This window comes from Garra rufa, unplaced genomic scaffold, assembly GCF_049309525.1.
Source record: "Garra rufa unplaced genomic scaffold, GarRuf1.0 hap1_unplaced_005, whole genome shotgun sequence".
Classification (NCBI taxonomy): Eukaryota; Metazoa; Chordata; class Actinopteri; order Cypriniformes; family Cyprinidae; genus Garra; species Garra rufa.
The window spans coordinates 705097-726992 of NW_027394280.1; the positions used below are offsets into that span (position 1 = coordinate 705097).

General features: G+C 34.0%; 1 protein-coding gene across 1 annotated transcript in view; it reads right to left on the reverse strand.

The window, feature by feature from the left end:
- Positions 1-369: 369 nt before the first annotated feature.
- LOC141312747 (inositol polyphosphate-4-phosphatase type I A-like) overlaps positions 370-21896 on the reverse strand; it is a 46288-nt gene continuing 24761 nt past the window's right edge. Inside the window, exons 17-23 of the mRNA XM_073832623.1 lie at positions 21649-21821; positions 20763-20886; positions 20298-20565; positions 20035-20132; positions 19818-19930; positions 17429-17583; positions 370-1611 (exon numbers count right to left, since the gene is read on the reverse strand). Coding sequence (XP_073688724.1) covers positions 1479-1611; positions 17429-17583; positions 19818-19930; positions 20035-20132; positions 20298-20565; positions 20763-20886; positions 21649-21821 — 1064 coding nt within the window. The 3' untranslated portion in view covers positions 370-1478. The remainder of the gene's footprint in view (positions 1612-17428; positions 17584-19817; positions 19931-20034; positions 20133-20297; positions 20566-20762; positions 20887-21648; positions 21822-21896) is intronic.

The following is a 21896-nucleotide window of genomic DNA, read 5'->3' on the forward strand; positions in this document are numbered from 1 at the left end:
CTCATCAGGGAAGCAACGATGAGATACCATTTTTTGTTGTGAGCAGTCATCATGGGATCAGGGATTTTGTGTTAGCGTGTCCACCTCTTGCTGGCAGAAGCTAAAATTACACCAGTGGTGCCAAAAACCAGGTTTCCCTAATGATGGCCAGTATTCCAAATTAATACTATTGTTAGTAGTAGATACAGAACACGCTAATTGAAGCATTTTTCTCTACTGATGGCCATTCAAAAGTAACCATGCATTCAAACATACACATTGTATTTAAAAAAATACTGCATTATTAGTATTATTATTAGTAGACAACCATGTTTTAGATATAGAACATGCACAGAGACAAAAACAGAAAAAGGACACGATAGAGGTCACTGGTTTTATAGTCTCTCTTTAATGGCATCAGATATTGATGACAGCATTTTAATACAGCAGAACTCTGTTCTAGACAGACATAATATATATAAGAGGGCATCATAAAAGATACAAGGTTATTACCATAAAAAGAAATAAATACAAATCAAGATCAATCCAAAAATCTGTGAGCATATCTCTCTTAAATAACATTGTATAAACATACATAATTGAAACAACATCAGTGTCAAAAACGAGAAATGACAACAGTGATATGCACAACAAAACAACTTCTAACGAACTGTAACAGATTCACATTTCACGAGTGTACTCTCTCAATGTATCGACATTGTATTTATGAATGTACCTTTTGTTAAAGCAAGTACAGGACAACATGACAGCATCATCTAGTTGTTGCTGCCATCACTGATCTCACGTTACCTTTAATATTTTCTACGCTGGTCCATAGAAGAAACGTGCCAGAAGTTCATTCTTTTGACTTGAAGAGGGCATTGTGCAACTGATAGGATGGACCATGCATGATCAGTCTGAATGTATGAGGTTTAAAAAAGATGAATAAAACACACAAAGCTAACCTAAATAAGGCCTGGTTTATTTCCCTACAGTTCCTCTGCTGGTGTATGGGAGGATGGGAAATGACACTTGAAAATAGTGGAGACTTAATGTACAAACACCACACAGGAGGAATAAACAAGGCAAGAAGAGTTATGTGACAACTCTAAGCCATGACACTGATTACTGTAATGCTGCAGTAGGCCTTGCGTAAACTAAACACACTACAGTTTGCTACTGATAGTCAAGACTATGGCATGAAATACAGCATAAACTTCCTAAACCCTCCACTATGCACTACAGAGGGCCTTGAAGATAAAACACAGCATTATGTGTGTGAATATGGATGGTGATATTAGGCTTATAAAAGAGAACTGATTAGATATGCAGTCATTAGCTAATAATACTAATAATCTGTGCAAATTGAAATAGCCTATGCGTTGAGCGGATTTATTGTAGCTTAGCTTGGAAAAGGCTCGAATTTCTAATGTGCAGGATTTGTGTAACATCACAATTCATGATCTTACTGTATTTATCGCTAAACATGAGTCGTCTCGTCAAGTTTCCACTTTTCCGAAAGTGCCATCGGGAGGTCTGTAATGTTTAGGAAAGGCTTTCAGCTGTAGACAGTTAAAGGCATACTTGCGACATCCAACGTTCTTCGTGGTATTCTCACGGCGGCAGCCCTCACTGGCAGGGGGGAAAGGGGCGGGATTGAGTGTGTGAAAACAAGTAGAAAACAAACAGAACATGAAGCCATGTTTAGAAAAATCACGAGTAAAATTAGCACAGCCACAAAAGATGGCAGCAGACATCTCAGCAGTGTTATGAGCATGAGTACTATGGGTAAACAGAGAATGAGGGTGGTAAAAGCTCATCATTCAAATTAAAAAGCAGAATAAACAAACCACATCACAATACAGTTAACAAGTTGAAAATGCTGATGCAACATCCCTCTGAGCTAGGGTTACCACTTTTAATACCCAAAAATAAGGGACGCATTCGGGGTGGTGGGGGGGGGGTGCTGTTGGGGTCATCTCAAAAATGCTGCAGTAAAAAGGTTTCATATGAGTTGTGCATATAATATGGGACGTCCTGAATAAGAACTGATCATTGTTTTTTTCTACTTTTTAGAAATGGGGTCTATATACCCCGTTAAAATGTAATCATGTCCCATATCTCAAAAATGCTGCAGTAAAAAGGTTTCATATGAGTTGTGCATATAATATGGGACGTCCTGAATAAGAACTGGTCATTGTTTTTTTTCTACTTTTTAGAAATGGGGTCTATATACCCCGTTAAAATGTAATAATGTCCCATATCTCAAAAATGCTGCAGTAAAAAGGTTTCATATGAGTTTTGCATATAATATGGGCCGTCCTGAATAAGAACTGATCATTGTTTTGTTTTTTTTCTACTTATTAGACTCTAAAGTCTAATAATGTCCCATTTCTCAGAAAAGAACCGTCAAGTACACCAATAAATAAAATGGATATTAAAGCAGAAATGCAAATAAATAAGTAAAAATTCACGAGCATTTTGTAGTATTATCTCTCAGTCCTGGGCGTCTAAATGAAAAGCGCTCTGCAAGCGCGTTCTCTCTGTGTTCCAAGTAGGGCTCGCTGCAGCCTGCGGTGGACATCCAACCCCGCCCACATCCATGTGTGACGTCAGACACCACGCCCACGTCAATGCGTCATCGTGTGACTCCCCTCCCCATCGGTAGCCTTAAAGCAGTGCATTTCAAAATACTTCACGAAATTTATCCATGTAAAGTAGCTCTTTCTAAATTCATGGACATTGATAATACCTGCAGTTTCTGTAACACACATGAGGAAGACTTGTGTCATTTGTTTTATAATTGTGAATTGTCTCTTAGTTTTTGGTCTGATGTTAGCGCCTTTCTATTTCTGCAAAGAAATGTTAATTATATGCTTTCTTTAAAAGATGTTATCTGTACTTATTCTCATAAAAGTAAAATGATTGAGTACATTGTTAACTTTTACATTTTGCAAGGCAAATATTATATTCATAAACAGAAATTTGCTAAATGCATACCAAAATGTAATTTATTTTTATCAGAAATAGAAGTTTTTAAAAAGTCTTTAAAACAAATGAATACATTTGTTGTTACATTTCATGGAGAACTTTTTTTCTGGTTATGCTCCCACAATATAATTTTTGTATATGAAAGGGAAAAGGAAGAAAATTTGAACTATTGTTTAGTTGTTTCTAGGTTTTAATTTAGTTTTTGTTTATTTATTTACTTTTTATTTATACGTTTATTTCTTTATTTTTTTCTCTCTATGGTATTAGTTTATTTATTTATTTATTTCCCCCCCCTCTTATTACATATTGTATTACTGTATACAGATTAAGCTTGTATTTTGTGTATCTGGATTTCTATTTCAATATTTTTGTAATGTCCAATTATTCTTTAATAAAAAAAAAAAAAGAGAATCCCGATGTTGTACGCATGTGCAAGAATGGCAGAAGTATGTTGTATCGGGGATGTAAACAAAACAGTTTGTATTAAATAATACAAATTAAACCTAGGTCACCTTTCATATGGAACTAATTACATTCGAACTGCCGGTAAAACGCTTGCTTTGGTTGATTAAAGTTAGGAAAATGGTAATTGGTAATAAAACATTTAAACCCTACCCTATTTGTTTGTGTAATGACATAAATTCACGTTTATTATAATCGATTTTGACAAAGCTTAGACAAGATCAGATTTAGACGGACAATTAAGTTTTGTTATTGTAAAAGTAACACTTAGCATATTTTCATTTTCATCTAATTCTCTAAAGATATGTCCACAAATGTGAACATTGCTAATCATATTATCACTATTTTAATATGTGTTAATACTATTTAATATGTTGGAAGTGTGACGTGTTTGAACGTGGGCGTGGCGTCTGGCGTCACACTTGGATGTGGGCGGGGTTGGATGTCCACCGCAGGCTGCAGCGAGACGCTCCTCCTGTGTTGTTCCTGAAACTACCGTAATCACTGTAATATGCGCGCACACTTAAAATCAATCGCGGCTGGCTTGACCGTGTTTTTCTGAACCGCGGCTGGCTTTACCGCAGTGATTATTTGCATGAGACGCTGCTTTAAAAAAAAAGTATAAAAAATACGGGACAAAACCCGTCCCGTATTGATTCAAAACGGGACGCGCAATTTCATTCTCAAATACGGGACGATTCCGTATTTTAAGGGACGGGTGGCAACCCTACTCTGAGCATAAGAAAAGTGGGTCACTAAAAGTTCAGTAAAGTCACTAAAATGGTAGAACACAGGCAACTAAATTGGACAGAAATAAAAATAAAACTTTAAGATCAACAGGCTACATTGCTTGATTATTAGGGTATGGTAAACAATTATCTATGGTAAATAATTACATTTGATCAGGTCAACTATTGCACGTCCTCTTATTGGGATTCCAAAAATTCTGTTTTACAACCTCACTTTACCTTTTTTTAATTACATATAAAAGATATACTTTCAAAAATGTGCTTATACATAAATGTCTTAGTAGTATTCAAATAACAACAATAAAGCAATTCAGTTAAACTTACAGTTGAGGTCAAAATGTTAATTATTTGACCAAAATAAGAGGGATCATACAAAATGCATGTTATTTTTTTTATTTAGTACTGACCTGAATAAGATATTTCACATAAAAGAAGTTTACATAAAGTCCACAAGAGAGAATAATAGTTTATTTAATGTCTATTAATTTATAAAAAATATAAAAATGACCCTGTTCGAAAGTTTACACACACCTGATTTTTAATACTGTGGTGTTACCTGAATAATCCACAGCTGTGTTTTTTTTTTTTTTGTTTTGTTTTTTTGTTTTTTTTTTGTTTGGTGATAGTTGTTTATGAGTCCCTTGTTTTTCCTGAACAGCTAAACTGCCTACTATTCTTCAGAAAAATCCTTTAGGACCCACAAATTCTTTGGGTTTTCAGCATTGTTATGCATTTAACCTTTTCCAACAATGACTGTATGATTTTGAGATCCATCTTTTCACACTGAGGACAACTGAGGGACTCATATGGAACTATTACAGAGGATTCAAATTCTCACTCCAGGAGGAAAAAAGATGCATTAAGAGCCAGGGGTGTAAACTTTTGAACAGAATGAATGTGAATGTTTACATTTTTCTTATTGTCTAAATATCATTTTCTTTCATTTAGTATTGCCCATCAGAAGCTACTTATATGTTTCCGAGAAGACAAAATAAGTTAAATTTAAGCTGATCTTCAAATTCCAAAAGTGTTCACCCATTAATGCATTGTTTCCTTCTCCTTAATACATTGTGTTTAAACCTCCTGTAATAGTTGATTGAGTCCCTCAGTTGTCCTCATTGTGAAAAGATTGATTTCAAAATCATACAGTCATTGTTGGAAAGGGTTCAAATACACAAAAATGCTGAAAAACAAAAACAAAGAATTTGTCAGACCTGGAGGATTTTTCTGAGAAACAGCAGGCAGTTAAACTGTTTAGAACAAACAAGGGACTACTCATGAACAACCATCACTAAACAAAAAAACAAAAAACAAAAACAAAACAAAAACAGCTGTTGATCATTCAGGTAACAACCCAGTGTTAAGAATCAAGTGTATGTAAACTTTTGAACAGGGTCATTTTTATAAATTCAACTATTATTTTCTCTTGTGGACTACATTATATCTACTTATACGTAAAATAACTTATGCAGTTAACCCTCTGGGCCTCTTCGGTCATTTTTGACCGAAAAATTTTATGTTTTGAATTTTTAAAAATCGTAGCTTCATCAGAATGAGATGACACTTGGTGACTTTTGTTGCATTAGCTATGTGAGTACAAAAAAAAATAAGTGACATGATTCGGATATGTTAAAGGGTCAAAAAAAAAATAGTCACACTTGGCTCCTTCGCGGTCAAAAATGACCGACATAGGAAATGAATGGGAAATACGAAAAAATGTGATAATTCAGATAATCTTTTGGTAATACAAGCTACAAATGAGCAACTGTGCTGAAAAGAAGTGTTCAGCAAGCAAGGACTGACACTCTAAAATAACAAAAGTACAGAACTGACACACACACGCACACACACGCGCGCGCACACACACACAGACACACACACAGACACACAGAAATAAGCAGAAAAATGCAAAACCTGATATTTATCCAATCAAAAAAAATATCTAAACCTTGCCAAAATTTATCTTTTAGAATGTCTGAATATATTTCTAAATGCAAAGCCTAATAAAATGAAAAAACAGTAAAAAGAAAAAAAACAATAGGAATCCCAAAGCCCCTGTATATATGTATATAGGGAGATACAGGAGTTTACATGGCATTACACAAGTTTTTATTTTTTATGCCACTAGATGGTGCAATTTTCACTTTAAAAAAATGGATTTTAAATGCTTTTACTCTATTTTAATGTGAAATGTTGTATTTATTGAAAAATAATAAATACATAATTAATTAAAAAATATAATATAAAATATAATTCTACTGGGAAAAAATTGCTCATTAAAACTGTATAAATATTGCATAGATTCATAAAAAATGCTCAAAATTCTAAATAATAATTACAAAATATTATTGAACAAAAATATATTTAATTGATTTTCCTGAAGAAAAAAAAAAGTTACTTTTTAAGGCTTCGGTCACTTTTGACCGCGAGGGAGCCAAGTGTGACCCCTTAATGAGGAGGCCCAGAGGGTTAAGTACTAAATAAAAAATAACATGCGTTTTGTATGGTCTCTCTTATTTTGGTAAAATAATTAACATTTTGCAGATTCTGCAAGGTGTATGTAAACTTTTGACCTGTACGGAACTGTATTTGGTGAGACAACTGTGTTTTATTACAATTTATGCCAGGTGTAGATTTTGTCTACCAAACTGACCAATTAGAAATGAAACAACAGTGCAATCTGTCCTTCTCATGTCATTCCAAACCCAAATGACTGATGTTCCAAAAAAATGCATGGAAAAGAGTAGCTTGCTAAATATCTTCTTTAAAATTCCACTAAAAAAGAAATATACAAAGGTGCATAAAGTACCACAATTCTCATTTTTGTATTATTTGACCACTTAATGGTAAACAAAAAAATCTAGTTACTTTCACCATCAAAATGGTTCTTTGCCAGAGACCTTTTAGTTTGTAACTAAATGAGCATGATGCTCAATTCACATGCTGTAATAGTAAAACGAGGTAGAGCTAAGAAATCTATTTGTGATATTTAAGTAAAAAGTTGTATTTTTCAAATATATTGATGATTGAAAATACTGAAATAACGTCTAAAATATACAAATGTTGTAAGAAGCATAAAAACAACAGCATATTGTATATTACCTTTCCAAAATAGGATTCTCTGAGCATGAAAGTAAAAACAAACAAACAAAGGAATTGGCTTTGAGCCCACTCATTAACCTAAGCTAACCTTACCAGTCCACAAAACTATTCCCTAATCCAAGATACATTCACCGACGTAGTCCATCAAATCAAACCTAGAACTTATCGCTAAAACTATGGCTGCAAAATTAATACAAAAACTTTTGATTATGATTTTGTCAGCCATGATTAATCATAAACAGCATGAGGTACAACATTCTATTTAGAATGTTTGTGTTTTTCTGGTTGAAAATTGTAACCAAATCATAATAATGTACATTGTGCAAATCAGTCACACTTTTTTTGTAATAACCTGCATATGTTTTAATTAGGGCTGTCAGTCAATTACATTTTTAAATCTAATTAATATGTTTCAAATCTAACTAAATCGCAAATTAAATTTGGCTGTGTAATTACCCACAAATTATTTAAAGCCATTATTGTGTTAAATGAGAAAGTATCAAATACACATTACAAATAGTAGCTTTAGAGAGAAATATTTTATCTGATTCAACATAAAATTTATTACACAAACATTTAGGCTACAAAGGCCTAACATAAACTACAGAACATAAAAGAAGATTATTTGAGAAACATCTCTGTATTTTTTGTTTATACACTGAAAGTTATACCCACAAATTATTTAAAGCCATTATTGTGTTAAATGAGAAAGTATCAAATACACATTACAAATAGTAGCTTTAGAGAGCATATTTTTATCTGATTCAACATAAAATTTAAACATCTCAGTATTTTTTGTTTATACACTGAAAGAAACAGATTGGTTAACAGTTTTCTTTTTCATTTTTTTTAATGAAATGATACTCTTAATAAACAACTAAAACTGCCAGCAGTTGGCAGTAAATGTCTTTATAATTAATTTGATTATTCCTGAATGAATCAGCAGTTTGAACTAAAGTCAATGGCTCAGTTTATGAATAGGCTATTGACTAACTGGATTCGTTCAAAATGCAGATTCATTCAGAAACTAAACAATGTGTTGCTCAAAGAGGCATATCAGTTCTGCGGTGACATTTAAGATAACATTTTCTCTGCAAAATTGAGCAAAACAGTTAAAATATAACAACATTGACTTCATTTTTTACTGAACTGTTGTATAAAATCACATCAAATTCAAGATATTCGTGGCAAAACTTGCTGCTCATGTGATATCCCTTATCATATGATATAAATATGAGGCAAAAACTCATACAGGGACATTTTTACTCCAATATCTTGAATTTTAGGAGCATAACTGCATTTATGGAATTCTTACCCTGCATCATATTTGTCATCAGTCAACTGTATGAAATGTAAGATGATGTACAGTTCTGGGGGCGGGGCCAATGCGTTAACTGCGTTAAAATATTTTAACCGCATTATTTTTTCATAACTAATGTATTAAGTTAACACGTTAAACTGACAGCCCTAGTTTTAAATATACATTTTATCAACTGAGATTACAATATCATGGTAAATAATCACAATTGAAATTTTTATCATAATCATGCAGCCCTACCTAAAACCAAACTGATCAAACAAACTCTTAAAATGTATTTGTTAAAACCTACCAATAACATTCAGCCTTCGGCAGTATCTTAGATTGTCACTGTCTAATCTATAAGACTACAAAGTCATTCACCAAAATCCTTCTCCAACTTACTGTATAAGACATAATCATACTCAGAAAACAGCTTGAAACATTATCCAACATGATTTAAAACAAACAAAAAAAAACAAACAAACTGAAAGTTATCTCTGATCTTTTTAAGCAAACTAAGCAAAAATAGACTCACAGAGCCGCAAAATCATTATAAACGAACCCCTTCGGCATCTCAAATGGAGATATTTTGGGAGAGTCAATTTCTTTAGTGGGTCAGATGAAATGCACACTTTTCTGTAGCCTGGTGAAGGTTGTTTTTCATATATAAAGTTCTTGTAATGGGCTCTTTACAGCATGTAAGCTCAAGCAGTGCTAACTTGTAAACAGCAGATGTACTGGCCGTGGCATGTGGCCAGACAAATTTTACAAAGCACAGAGAGGCCATTTCTAATTTGGCACAAAGGGAAGCACAATTAAACAGACTCCTGTAAAGTTATCTCATTTTCAATCATTATGGTAAACATTTACATATAAAATATATATTTACATATAAAGATGGGAAGAATTCTGATGATTTGCAGCCTGTATGCCATGATTAGGAAACAAAGTGATTTGTTTTGGTAAGAGAACATACATTCTATTCATCATTACTGCATAAGTGCCTTTACTTAAAGCAATGTGGATGCTCTTGTCATCTAAACAGATACATCTTAAAAGACTGTTCCAGATTCAACACAAGCAAAAATCCAACCAACGCCAACTAGTACAGTTAACGAAACAAATTTACAGTAATGCACTTGCAATGGAAGCTGTACAAGGTTACTTTTTCAAATGTGTCTTACACTATATACTCACTGTTATTTAGTGCATTAATGTAAATAAGGTTGTTTTTACAAATTGAGAGACAAGCTGAAATGATCTTGTAATCGGTTGCATGCCTCAGACGTGGTCAACGGATCTTGTGCTGGATCTAGAAGATTAAACCTATTGCCATGTACCTCCTGTCAGCTGACAGTGAAAACATCTTTATAGACATTAAACAAAATCTCAATGAAAAGTAATTCTCAAGTGCATATTTAGATTTCCCTGACTGAAAATACAATCTTATTTGGCCAAACTGAACTGTGTCATTGGAAAGGCTGCAAACAGGTTAATGCAGACCAATCTTGGTAAAAGAGCAACATGTGTTCTTCCAGCCAAACATGGGAAGACATAGCCACACTTAAAGGAATAGCTCACTTCCAGAACAATTTACAGATAATGTACTCACCCCCTTGTCATCCAAGATGTTCACGTCTTTCTTTCTTTAGTCGTAAAGAAATAATGCTTTTTGAGGAAAATATTTCAGGATTTGTCTCCATATAATGAACTTCTATAGTGCCCACGAGTTTTCCAAAATGCAGTTTAAATGCAGCTTCAAATGGCTCTAAATGATCCCAGCCAAGGACGAAGGGTCTTATCTAGTGTAACGATTGGTTATTTTCTAAAAAAACAAATACAAAACAAAAAAAATGTGTGAACTGTATATTCCGGTTCAAGACAGTTAGGGTATGTCGAAAAACTCCCATCTTATTTTCTCCTCTAACTTCGAAATCGTCCTACATCACTGTTTTACCTTTTTTTGTAAAGGCCGTTTGACCTTGGCCGCTGCATGTTCACTTTGTAAACACTGGGTCGGTACTTCTGCAGAGATTTAGGACGATTTTGGAGTTGAAGGGAGAAAATGAGATGGGAGTTTTTCCACATGAACCGGAATACATAGAATTCAAACAGAGCTAGACAAGACAAGCGTTTGAGGTTAAAAAGTATAAATTGTCAATATTTTTAGAAAATAACCAATTGTTTCGCTAGATAAGACCCTTCTTCCTTGGCTGGGATTGTTTAGAGCCCTTTGAAGCTGCATTTAAACTGCATTTTGGAAGTTCAAACTCGGGGGCACCATAGAAGTCCATTATATGGAGAGAAATTCTGAATTGTTTTCCTCAAAAAACATAATTTCTTTATGATTGAAGAAAGAAAGACATGAACATCTTGGATGACAAGGGGCTGAGTACATTATCTGTAAATTTTTGCTCTGGAAGTGAACTACTCCTTTAACACCCTAAAGTGCAATCAATTTTTAAAGCATGTGCGATGATAGTTGAAATTAGCTTTGGCCAGGCCTTAGCTTTGCATTTTGATAGAAACACATGGAAGACGCAACAAAATCGACCACAAAAATCACTGGAAAATTCCATGATATTGTTACAATAAAGAATAACAATATCTCATTATAGAGTGCAACAGTCGGGTTCCGGAAGTAAAAACCTATTCATTTTCTCCATAGGGAAATTCGTTTTTAACAATGACCTTTTAAAGACAGAAGGACTGTGAGTTTTGAGATCAAACTGTATGCACTTTTTTTTTTCCACATTATTTAAAAAAAAAAACAGCTGTAAAACTATATTACCCATGATTTTGTACAGAAAATTCTACAAATCAAAGATTGGTGGTGAACAAATAGTGTCAAAAGGGTTTGTAGAGAACGTCCAATCCCATAAAGCACTGTAAATAATGTATTTGAGTCTGACTCACTATGTTTTATATATATATATGCGTATTTACCAATAAACTTAAATTATGTTTCTCTCTCTCACATTCTACAGAATTGGTTCAGAGTTGAAAACTTTTTTTTCACAAATTTAAGTATGCAAATTGTGTAATATCCAAGGTACACATTTCTAGAAGTTGTGCAGTTCATTCTCATATTGTATTTTCAGAAAGTTTTGAAATATTTGTCCTTTCCCCGAATTTGTCACTACCGAAACACAGTAATATATAATTTAATAAAAAGGGTTATATTGACCTATTAAGATTTTGCTTAAATCATCAAATGTTGTTTATTTCCACCAAAAAAAGGATCACGAACTCCCTTTTGTCAAACAATGATGACAAGTTACTGTAGTGACAATTTTATGGGATAAAAAAAAACAAAGATGTCACTACTGAAACTACACCAACTGTTTCAGTCATGACTTTCGGTACTGACAATTTTAGATACTTTTGAACCTCAAAGAAGAAGAGTTCTGAACAACATAACTAAATGTTATGGAATAACTCCCAAAAAAGTGTTTAATTATAGAAAAATTGTACTAATATTCTTTAAAAGTAACACACAGATTTTCATACTTTTAAACACATCTACCTCAAAATGATGGGGCCTATCTACTCACCATATAGCCATGAGAGAGTGACACAGAGATATTTTTTGATCATAAATGTAGAGTTGGACTAAAACAAACACTGCTTCGGTAGTGACATGAAAATGCAGGGAACTTTTTTTTTCTTTTTTTTACAAAAGGTTACATAATTTACAAAGAAAATATAAAATAAATATTTGTATTTGAACTTCACATTAAAAAAAAATCTGTAAGATTTTTTAAAAACAACAATGGAATAAAAAGCAAAAATTATTCAATATCATTGTCACAAGTTAAAATGTGGGGGTTATTTTAAATATTATCACAGGTTTTAATAGATAATAAAGGATATTAGTAAACATCTAAGATTTGAATACTTAAATGTTTCTTAAATGTGTTTGCAATTTGCAATGCTTCAAGGGATTGTAGTTCTTTCCCTCACTAAAGCTGTTAACTTTTATAAATGTTAAGTTTATGATGTTGTGATTCATTTTGTAGCTGCTTGGCTTGGTACATGGCTTATAATATTTTAACAAACACTTTATTAAAGTCCCTATGAAAAAAAGAAAAAAAAAGGAAAAAGAGTGGGAAAAATACTTCCAGAACAAGCGCCGCTAAAAAAGTATGCGGGTACTAATGCACTCTATTATATACATATTGAATCGACCACTAGCACACTATATGCATGTGCCTAAAAATAATTTGTTATAATAACACAAATAAAACAGTTGAATATTATAAGAATATTTAGTATTGAATAAATAAATCAATGTCTTAAATATATATGAATATCTATTTTCAAATGTACCCTCTAAAATAATCAGAATATTTGTAATATGTCACAAATTATTGTACAAACAAAGAAGAGAGAAAAAGAGAGAGAAAGGGGTAAGGCAGAAATGAACACAAAGACCTTTAGACTGGCTGTTAGAGAGAAGAGCTGAATCAACCAGAAAGAATTCAGCATTGTCTGCACACAGCTCCTCACCCAGAGGAGGAAGAAAGAGAAAAACAGAGAAAGGAAGTGCTGAGATAGCCGGAGCGAGGGATAGAAAGAAAGAAAAATGGAAAAAGGGGGTCTCAGGCTCAGCTGCAGCGGAGTTTGGCCAGCAGGTAGGCTATGCTGAGGAACACCCAGACGATGAGCAGGTTTGGGCTCAGGGCCAGAAGGGGCAGAGAGTAGAGCAGACTGGGGTCCAGCCTGAAGTCACGTATGGGCAATAAGCCGCTCAGGTTCTTCTGAGTTACCCCTTCCCTGGTCCCAATGCTGCAGAGAGGGGCAGGGACGGGGACGAGGGAGCGGTGGCACAGGCCAGAGAAGACAAACAGAATGGGACAACATGCACAGGATGTAAAGTGAAAATGAAATAAATTAATTGCAGACAAAACGAAAAGGTGTCAAGTCGAATCCATCCGTCAGATGAGGATGCAAACAAAGAGTAAATCCAAAAGACGTAAAATAGACATTGTGAATTAGGAAATGAAATACAGACACAAAGGGGGAAAGAGAGAGAATAAAGAAAGAGAAAATTAAGAGTGATGTTCTGCATCTTTACTATTTAAAATAAAAAAAAACGTTAGAGAGATGGCTTTTCCATGTTGGACATGGACAGAAGGGGGCGTATGCAGGGCTGCTGCTGCTGCTGGGCCATGCAAATCAAGCGTGCTGCGTCCTCCCAGCATGCAACAGGCCAACAGAGCCATCATAACAAACCAACTGCAAACATAAAAACATTTTGTGTACAGTGTCTCTGCATCCATCCAGTTTGTATCCAAGAGGGTACATTTTTAAGTATAGATACACTGCTGGCTTTTTTTATTTATTTGCAGTCTCTCTCTCTCTCTCTCTCTTTCTCTCTCTCACACACACACACACACACACACACACACACACACACACACACACACACACACACACACACACACACACACACACACACACACACACACACACAGGGAACAGCAGCACAGCGCAGTGGCAGATCATGCACAGTGCATTGTGGGTAATACTTTACCTTAACATCCAAGATATTAACCTTGGTTAATTAATTAGATATTATGAACTAACAACAAAGAACAGCGTTACAGCATTTATTCTTATCTACTTTAGGTGAACATTAATTTATACATTTAATTTAACTTGCTTGATTACTTTGTTTTAGTTTGATTTTTACAAATCAAAATGTATTACTATACACTGCCGTTCAAAAGTTTGGAGTCTGTAAACCTTTTTTTTTGTCTTTTAAAGCCTTTTATTCTCACCAGGGCTGAACAAACATACAGTAAAACCACAATATTTTATCGTTATAGATGTAATACTTATTACAAATTTATATATACACTACCGCTCAAAAGTTTGGGGTCAGTAAGAGTTGTAATGTTTTTAAAGAAAGTCTCTTATGCTCATCAGTGCTGCATTTATTTAATCAAAAATATAGAAAAAAACTGTAATATTGCAAAATGTTATTACAATATAAAATAATGGTTTCTATTGTAATATACTTTAAAATTTTATTTATTCCTGTGATGCAAAGCTAAATTTTCTTCAGTTTCATCACCATTACTTCAGTCTTAAGTGTCACATGATCCTTCAGAAATCATTCTAATATACTGACTCATTATTAGAATGATCTATATTGGATTATATAATGCAACAGTTGCCCTGCAAAGTATTTATTTAGAAATTGTGATATTTTTTCAGGATTCTTTGATGAATAAAAAGCTCAAAAGAACAGCATTCATTCAAAATATAAATTTTACTGACCCCAAACAGGATGTGGATGTTTTTTTACATTATAAATATCCTTACTGTCATGTTTAATCTTACAACAGCGTTTTAGTGTCACGTAAAAAAAAATAAAAAAAAAAAAATCTAAAATTACAAAATTAAAGTCGAATTTTTCTGAGAATAAAGTCAAAATATTTAGAGAATAAATTTACTATTTATGTTTCAAGAATAAAGTCAAAATTACGAGAATAAAGCCAAAATGTTTTGAGAATAAAATCCAAAATCTGTCAGTTTTATAGTGAAATACAAACATGTCTATTACAATAATGTGTTTTTCATGCTTTTTAATGTGGCTGTATTCATCTCAGTTTAAGCGGTATGTGAATCAGTCATCTTTCCGATTACAGTGAGACATTTGTTTCATTAAATTAGGGTATACTGTTTTTTTTTCATTCCTTCTGATGTTCCGTCATGTTTATATTGTGCTACAAACTTAATATAAAGAGAAAAAACACATTTATAATTTGTATTTCAAGATGAAACTGACAGAATGTGAAAGCTAAACTGTTATGATATGATAACAGCAACAAAGCAGAAAATTATTGCGATTACTGGGTGGCTGGCACGCTACAAATAATGAACAGAAGATATTAAATATTTACAATCATTTACTGTATTATACCGTGAATAAAACAGCTTGTGAATAGTCACTTGCGTACCTACGAAAAGACAACATAACTTATGTTAACAAGTTGAAGTCCACTTTTACCGTTGGAACATTTTATTGTTGTTTTTCACGAAAGATTGGATGCAACAGATGTTTTTGCAGAGTATAGGTGGTGGAATTTTCACAAAGAAAACAGTATAATTTAATAAAACGAATGTCTCATTGTAATCGAAAAGACAGTGACCTAGCCTGCCACATTAAAGAGTGTGAAAAATACATTATTGCAAGACACACTGTTTGTATTTCGCTATAAATCTAACAGGCTTTGATAGCTGAGACTTTGTTTTATATTAAAAGTAACAAAAGCACAAAGCTTATTGCTATTATTGGGAGGCTGGTGCACTACAAATTAGGCATAATGAATGCAATCGAAGATGTAAAATATTATTTCCAAGCACAATGTCCCTGCAAGTATAACACATGGTATGATTTCTGCTAATAATTCCACATATGTGACCCTGGACCACAAAACCAGTCTTAAGTCGCTGGGGTATATTTGTAGCAATAGCCAAAAATACATAGTATGAGTCAAAATTATTGATTTTTCTTTTATGCCAAAAATCATTAGGAAATTAAGTAAAGATCATGTTCCATGAAGATTTTTTGTAAAATTCATACTATAAATATATCAAAATGTAATTTTTGATTAGTAATATGCATTGTTAAGAACTTAATTTGGAGAACTGTAAAGGTGATTTTCTCAGTATTTTGATTTTTTTGCACCCTTAGATTCCAGATTTTCAAATAGATGTATCTCGGCCAAATATTGTCCTATCCTAACAAACCATACATCAATAGAAAGCTTATTTATTGAGCTTTCATATGATGTATATATCTCAGTTTTGTAAAATTTAACCTTATGACTGGTTTTGTGGTCCAGGGTCACATATATTCAAACAAATTCCGGTGGCCTGGTAACTTCTCGTGGTGCTCCCAATCCGGACCAGGCTATACTATTAAAATATTACAACGTTAATTGTGATGATTTAACGCTCATAATTTCAACTTTATTCACGTAATTGTAAATTTTTTATTTTTTAAACGTAGCACTAAAGTTCTGTCGTACTTCAATGTGTCCTTACTTAATAATTTTTTAGATTTCTTTAAAAAATAAAATAAAAATGTACTGACCCCAAACAGTAGTGTATGTAAAAGTAAAAATTATCTATATGAATAAAAGCTGTAAAAATATTGTCCATTGCTAGTTCATGACACCCAATGCATTAACTGATGTAAATTATTTGAACCTTATTGTAAAGTGTTAGCAGTGAGTGTTTACTGAGACTCTATAACAGCAACAAAACTTTCCTGTTCTCATCTTGCCTCTTTCATCAGCTTCCACAGGACAAACAGTTTTCTAAACAAATGTAACTACATAAGTTTGTTTACGTCTGTCCTTAGATTGCACAGGAGACAAGAGGAGAGAATTATACGACAAAACTGACTATTTCATTCTCTTATTTATAAGCACAGAACATCTGGCAAGCAGACAGCCAAACAAATCAGCAGATTAAAAGTTTTAGCAGTTTCCTCACACTCTACAGGAGTGATTTATTTGTGTTTATGCCTCTCGTAGAGCGAGGACAGAGGGGATGAAAGATGGAAGGATGGAGTGGGAAAGAACAAACACCTTAAACAAGTGAGTAAATATAAAAGTAATGAAAATATTAGGTCACATAAGCCACAGAGCAATAAAGACAGAAAAGTGTAAACACCAAGAAGCCACAAGCAATGAGGGATGATGCACTAGAGGGGATCCTTCAGAGAAAAAGAGAAAGCAAGAGAAGAGGAAAAGAAAAAGAGATAGACACCTCCCCAAGCGTGCAATGCTTATGAATTGAAGTGCAGGCAGTTGTTCAGGGGTCTTACCTGCGCATGCAGTCGAGGGCCTGGGTGAAGACCTGCGGGGCCATGCCATGCTCGTGCTGCAGGATCAGACACTGCTCCAGAGTCACCGACATAGCAGTGCGGTCCTTGGCACTTTTACAGCTGGTAAAACGTACTCCATTTAGTCGCCGACAAATCTGAAAGTGCAGGGGCACAAATATGGTGTTATAGCCAAACACATATTCATACTTATTCCATAAAATATCCATATTTAAAACTTTATATACCATAATTTCTAACTTCCACTAACTGGTGTTCCAGCAGATGAGGAAGAACGTAGGTGTAGCGTAAGCTCTGGTTAAAAAACACAAGTCTCACAAGAACTAAGTTTCTCATTCTGTACTTCTATTTCGTGAACAGTGTTTTGCTTTCTCCTCTGTGCTTCTGTGCTCGTCATTACTTACCGGAGTTTGCACTATTCATACGTCCCAACGTCTAGCGGAAGCTAGAGATTTTGGTTAATAAAGTTAAATATGGATATTTTCTTACACAAATGCATCCATTCACTTTAGAATTACTTAATTAACCCCCTAAAGCCATGTGGAGTACTTTTTATAATGGATGGACGCATTTTATTTTGCTTCAAAGTCTTGACACCCATTCACTGCCATTACAAAGAGTCAGGACATTTATTAATATAACTCAGATTATATTTGTCTGAAAGTCATATACATGTAGGATATCTTGAGGGTGAGTAAATCATGGGGAAATTTACATTTTTGGGTGAACTATCCCTTTCATATTGCGATTTTCAGGTGTCATTACAAATTAGATGTTTTTGCACTCAAACATGGATTCTACTGCATTTCGGACATGAAAACCTTTTTTTTTTTTTTATGAAAACGATGCTAAATGGTACGACACCATTTTAGTGCCATGATAAAAAATGAAAAAAATAAATCAATCAATCAATTAGCAGATTAAAGTAGAACTATTTTGAGAATAAAGTCGACATTAAGAGAATAAGGTTGAAATGTTTTGATAATAGAGTCGAAATGTTTTAAGAATAAAGTCGAAATTAAAGAATTAAAATTGTGCAATTAAAGTTATAGCCTATATTGCCAATGGCCCGGATTGAGAGCACCGGGAGAAGTTGCCAGGTCACTGGAATTTATTTGTATATACAGTTGTGCTCAAAAGATTACATACCCCTTGCAAAACATGCAAGTATGGTAATAATTTTATCAAAATAAAAGGGATCATGAAAACTGCATGTTATTTTTTTTACTTATTACTGTCCTGAATAAGCCATTTCACACAACATATGCTGCACAAGACAAATTAATAGCTTAATTTATAAAAATGACCCTGTTCAAAAGTTTGCATACATTTGAATCTTAATACAGTTAAACTGTATGTTGTTCTTCAGAAAAATCTAATTATTCCTGGACATTTCTTTGGTTTTCCAGCATCTTCTGTATATTTGAACCCCTTTCCAAAAGTGACTGTATGATATTGAGATCAATCTTTTCACACTGAGAACAACTGAGGAACTCATACATAGTTATTACAAAAGGTAAAAACTTTTACTGGTGCTAAAGAAGGCAACACAATGCATTAAGAGCCAGAGGGTGTAAACTTTTGAAAAGGATGATTGGAAATTATATTTAACGTCTTCTGCATTTATCATTTGTAGTGCACCAGCCCTTCAATAATAGCAATAAGCTTTGTGCTTTTGGTACTTTTAATATAAAACAGTCTCAGCTTTCAAAATTGCAATGTGTTTTTCACACTCTTTAATGTGGTGTGACAAAATGCTGTAGTCATGTGGATCAATTGTCTTTTCGATTAATTAAGGTAAATAATACTGTTTTCTTTGTGAAAATTTCACCACTTACTCCGTAAAAAACGTCTGTGGTGTCCAATTTTTTATTCCTCACATGTATTTGACTAAAAACAACAATAAAACCTTCTAAAGGTTGAGGTTCACTGCAACTTGTTAACATAAGTTATATTGTTGTCTTTTCTGAAGTATATAACATTAACTGTTTTATTCACAGTGTAATGTAAATAAGACTTGATTGGAAGTAATATTTAATGCCTTCCATCCATTATTTGTAGCATGTCAGTAATCACAATAATTTTGTGCTTTGTTGCTTTTAATATAACACAGCTCAGCTTTTAAATAGAATAATATTCTCTCAAAATATAATGACTACAATATTCTCTCACAATATAAATCACTTTATTCTTGTAATTATGACTTTATCCTCAAAACTCTTCAACTTTATTCTCAAAAATTTCGACTTTATTCTCGAAACACTTCGACTTTATTCTCATAATATTTCAGCTTTAATCTAATTAATATAAAATAAATATAATTTGACAGTTTCACCCTTTATTATGTCACATTAACTAGGAGAACTGTTACCTCTGCAGCCTGCCACAAGATGTCTACATTTTTATTTTTCCTAGCGTGAACATTTTGACCAAGGAACCGCAACAGCTCTGGTAGACATGTCTGACTACGAGAGCGAGGAAGACCTACGAGAGAGAAAATTAAAACCTGTATAATTCAAATCTTGCAATAATTTTTATTTTTGTTATGCAGACAGTAAAAAAAAACACAAGGGAGAGTAATGGCTTACAGTCATCAGGTAAAACCTCTTTGAACTGCTGGTAGTAAGAGCTAAGACGTGCCAGGCTCTCCACGTTGATGAGCTCCTGAAGCGACGTGTCTCCAAATCTACAACACAAACATTTTGATTTCCCTTTAGATATTTTCAAAAATGAACACAAATGTATGCCAAACTGAAAAAGAGATCAGATAAAATAAACAATTATGATATGATGTTATTTGTTGATGTTACGCAAGCACTCTTGAGGGGTGTTTTACATAATCAGGACTCACTTCTCGGCAAGCGTTTGCTGCTCGTTGATGCCCACGTTGAACAGCACCGGCTGTACCCGCAGCAGCATGCCGTTCTGGATCTCCCTTGGCAATGCATCAAACATGCTTCCCGGGAGTGGGATGCGAACGTTAAACCCATCTCGATTTCCGGTGATCACCGGCAGCATGTCGGGGGAAGAGGTAGAGATGGCCTGCGTCACCTTGAAGGTCACGTTTCGAAGGTCCATTATTCCTATGCTCATGTCCTCTAACATGGCTAACTCCTCTCCTGTGAAAGCCACAGCAAAGCAAAATCACTGTACCCAGTGCAACGTGTTTTTAACTGAGTGCTTCACTCACACAGACATAATGAATAAGGGCTGTGCCCTAAATGAGTTTACATAACACAAGTGCTTTGATTCGGTGGTCACTGTATATCCAGGATCAAAGTATGCGCATACTGTATGTGTGTAAGTGTGTGTTTACCATAAGTACTTAATAGGCACTCAAACTGAGCGAGCAGACCGATGGTGTAAAGCTGTCTCAGGAAACCGTCGTCACGGAGACAGTTTCTCAGTTTGATGATGAAGCCACAAATTAGTGCTGTGAGCTTAAGAGAGGAAAAAGACAGAAAAATTGACAGCAGGAAGCATGTCATTGAAATACAGAAAAAAATAGGTGTAAAGGAATATTTAAATAAACATTATTTAATCTTCATCATTGTCATTTTAATTATTGCAGAGATGCAAGGCTATTTTGAAAACCTCATTTCAAATAAATCTGAAGGGTTAGTTCGTTTTTCTTCAAAACATAAATGAAGATATTTTTAATGCATTTTTTAATGTAAAGTTAATTCATCCACAACTTGAACACTTCTCTTTCATGTTAGTATTCAACATTCGTTCAAGAGTACCATGGAAGAGAACAAACTGTAGAATAAAGTCGTTATTTTTGTTTTCTTTGCGCACAAAGATTCTTATAGCTTCATAAAATCCTTACTACCTTTCTGGTCCTTGAATGTGTCCATTACTTTGTTGTCTACGAAGGGTCGAAAAGCTCTTGAATTTCATCAAAAATATCTTAATTTGTGTTCTGAAGATAATCGAAGGTCTTATGGGTTTGGAATATTTATTTCATATTTTAATGTCTTTATGAACTTTTTGAATTGTTACATTTTTCAGTTAATTTACATTCAATTCAGTAACAGAAATCCACAGGGTTTTATTATTATTTACGTTTTGAAGATGAACCAAAATCGTTTGGGTTTTGGAAAGACATGAGGGCGAGTAATTAATGACAGAATTTTCATTTTTGGGTGAACTGTTCCTGTAAGGTCATGGAGGTGTTCGCTAATGTGTGTTTGAGAACTTACTGTCTGGCAGAAGACCACATCTCGGCGGTACTGCAGGTTGAGGTCCATTGCGATGGTGGGTGCGCTGTCCTGCATGAGCAAGAAAACCATCGACTTCTTGGCTTTGTCGCTCATCATGGCCACACACTCCGTTAGGGTTGTCAATAGGGGATACAGGGCCTCGCTCCACTCGCCTGACACACACAGAGAATCTTCATCAATCATCACATATTCATATGTTTCTTTAAATTCTCATGTTTCACTTTAAA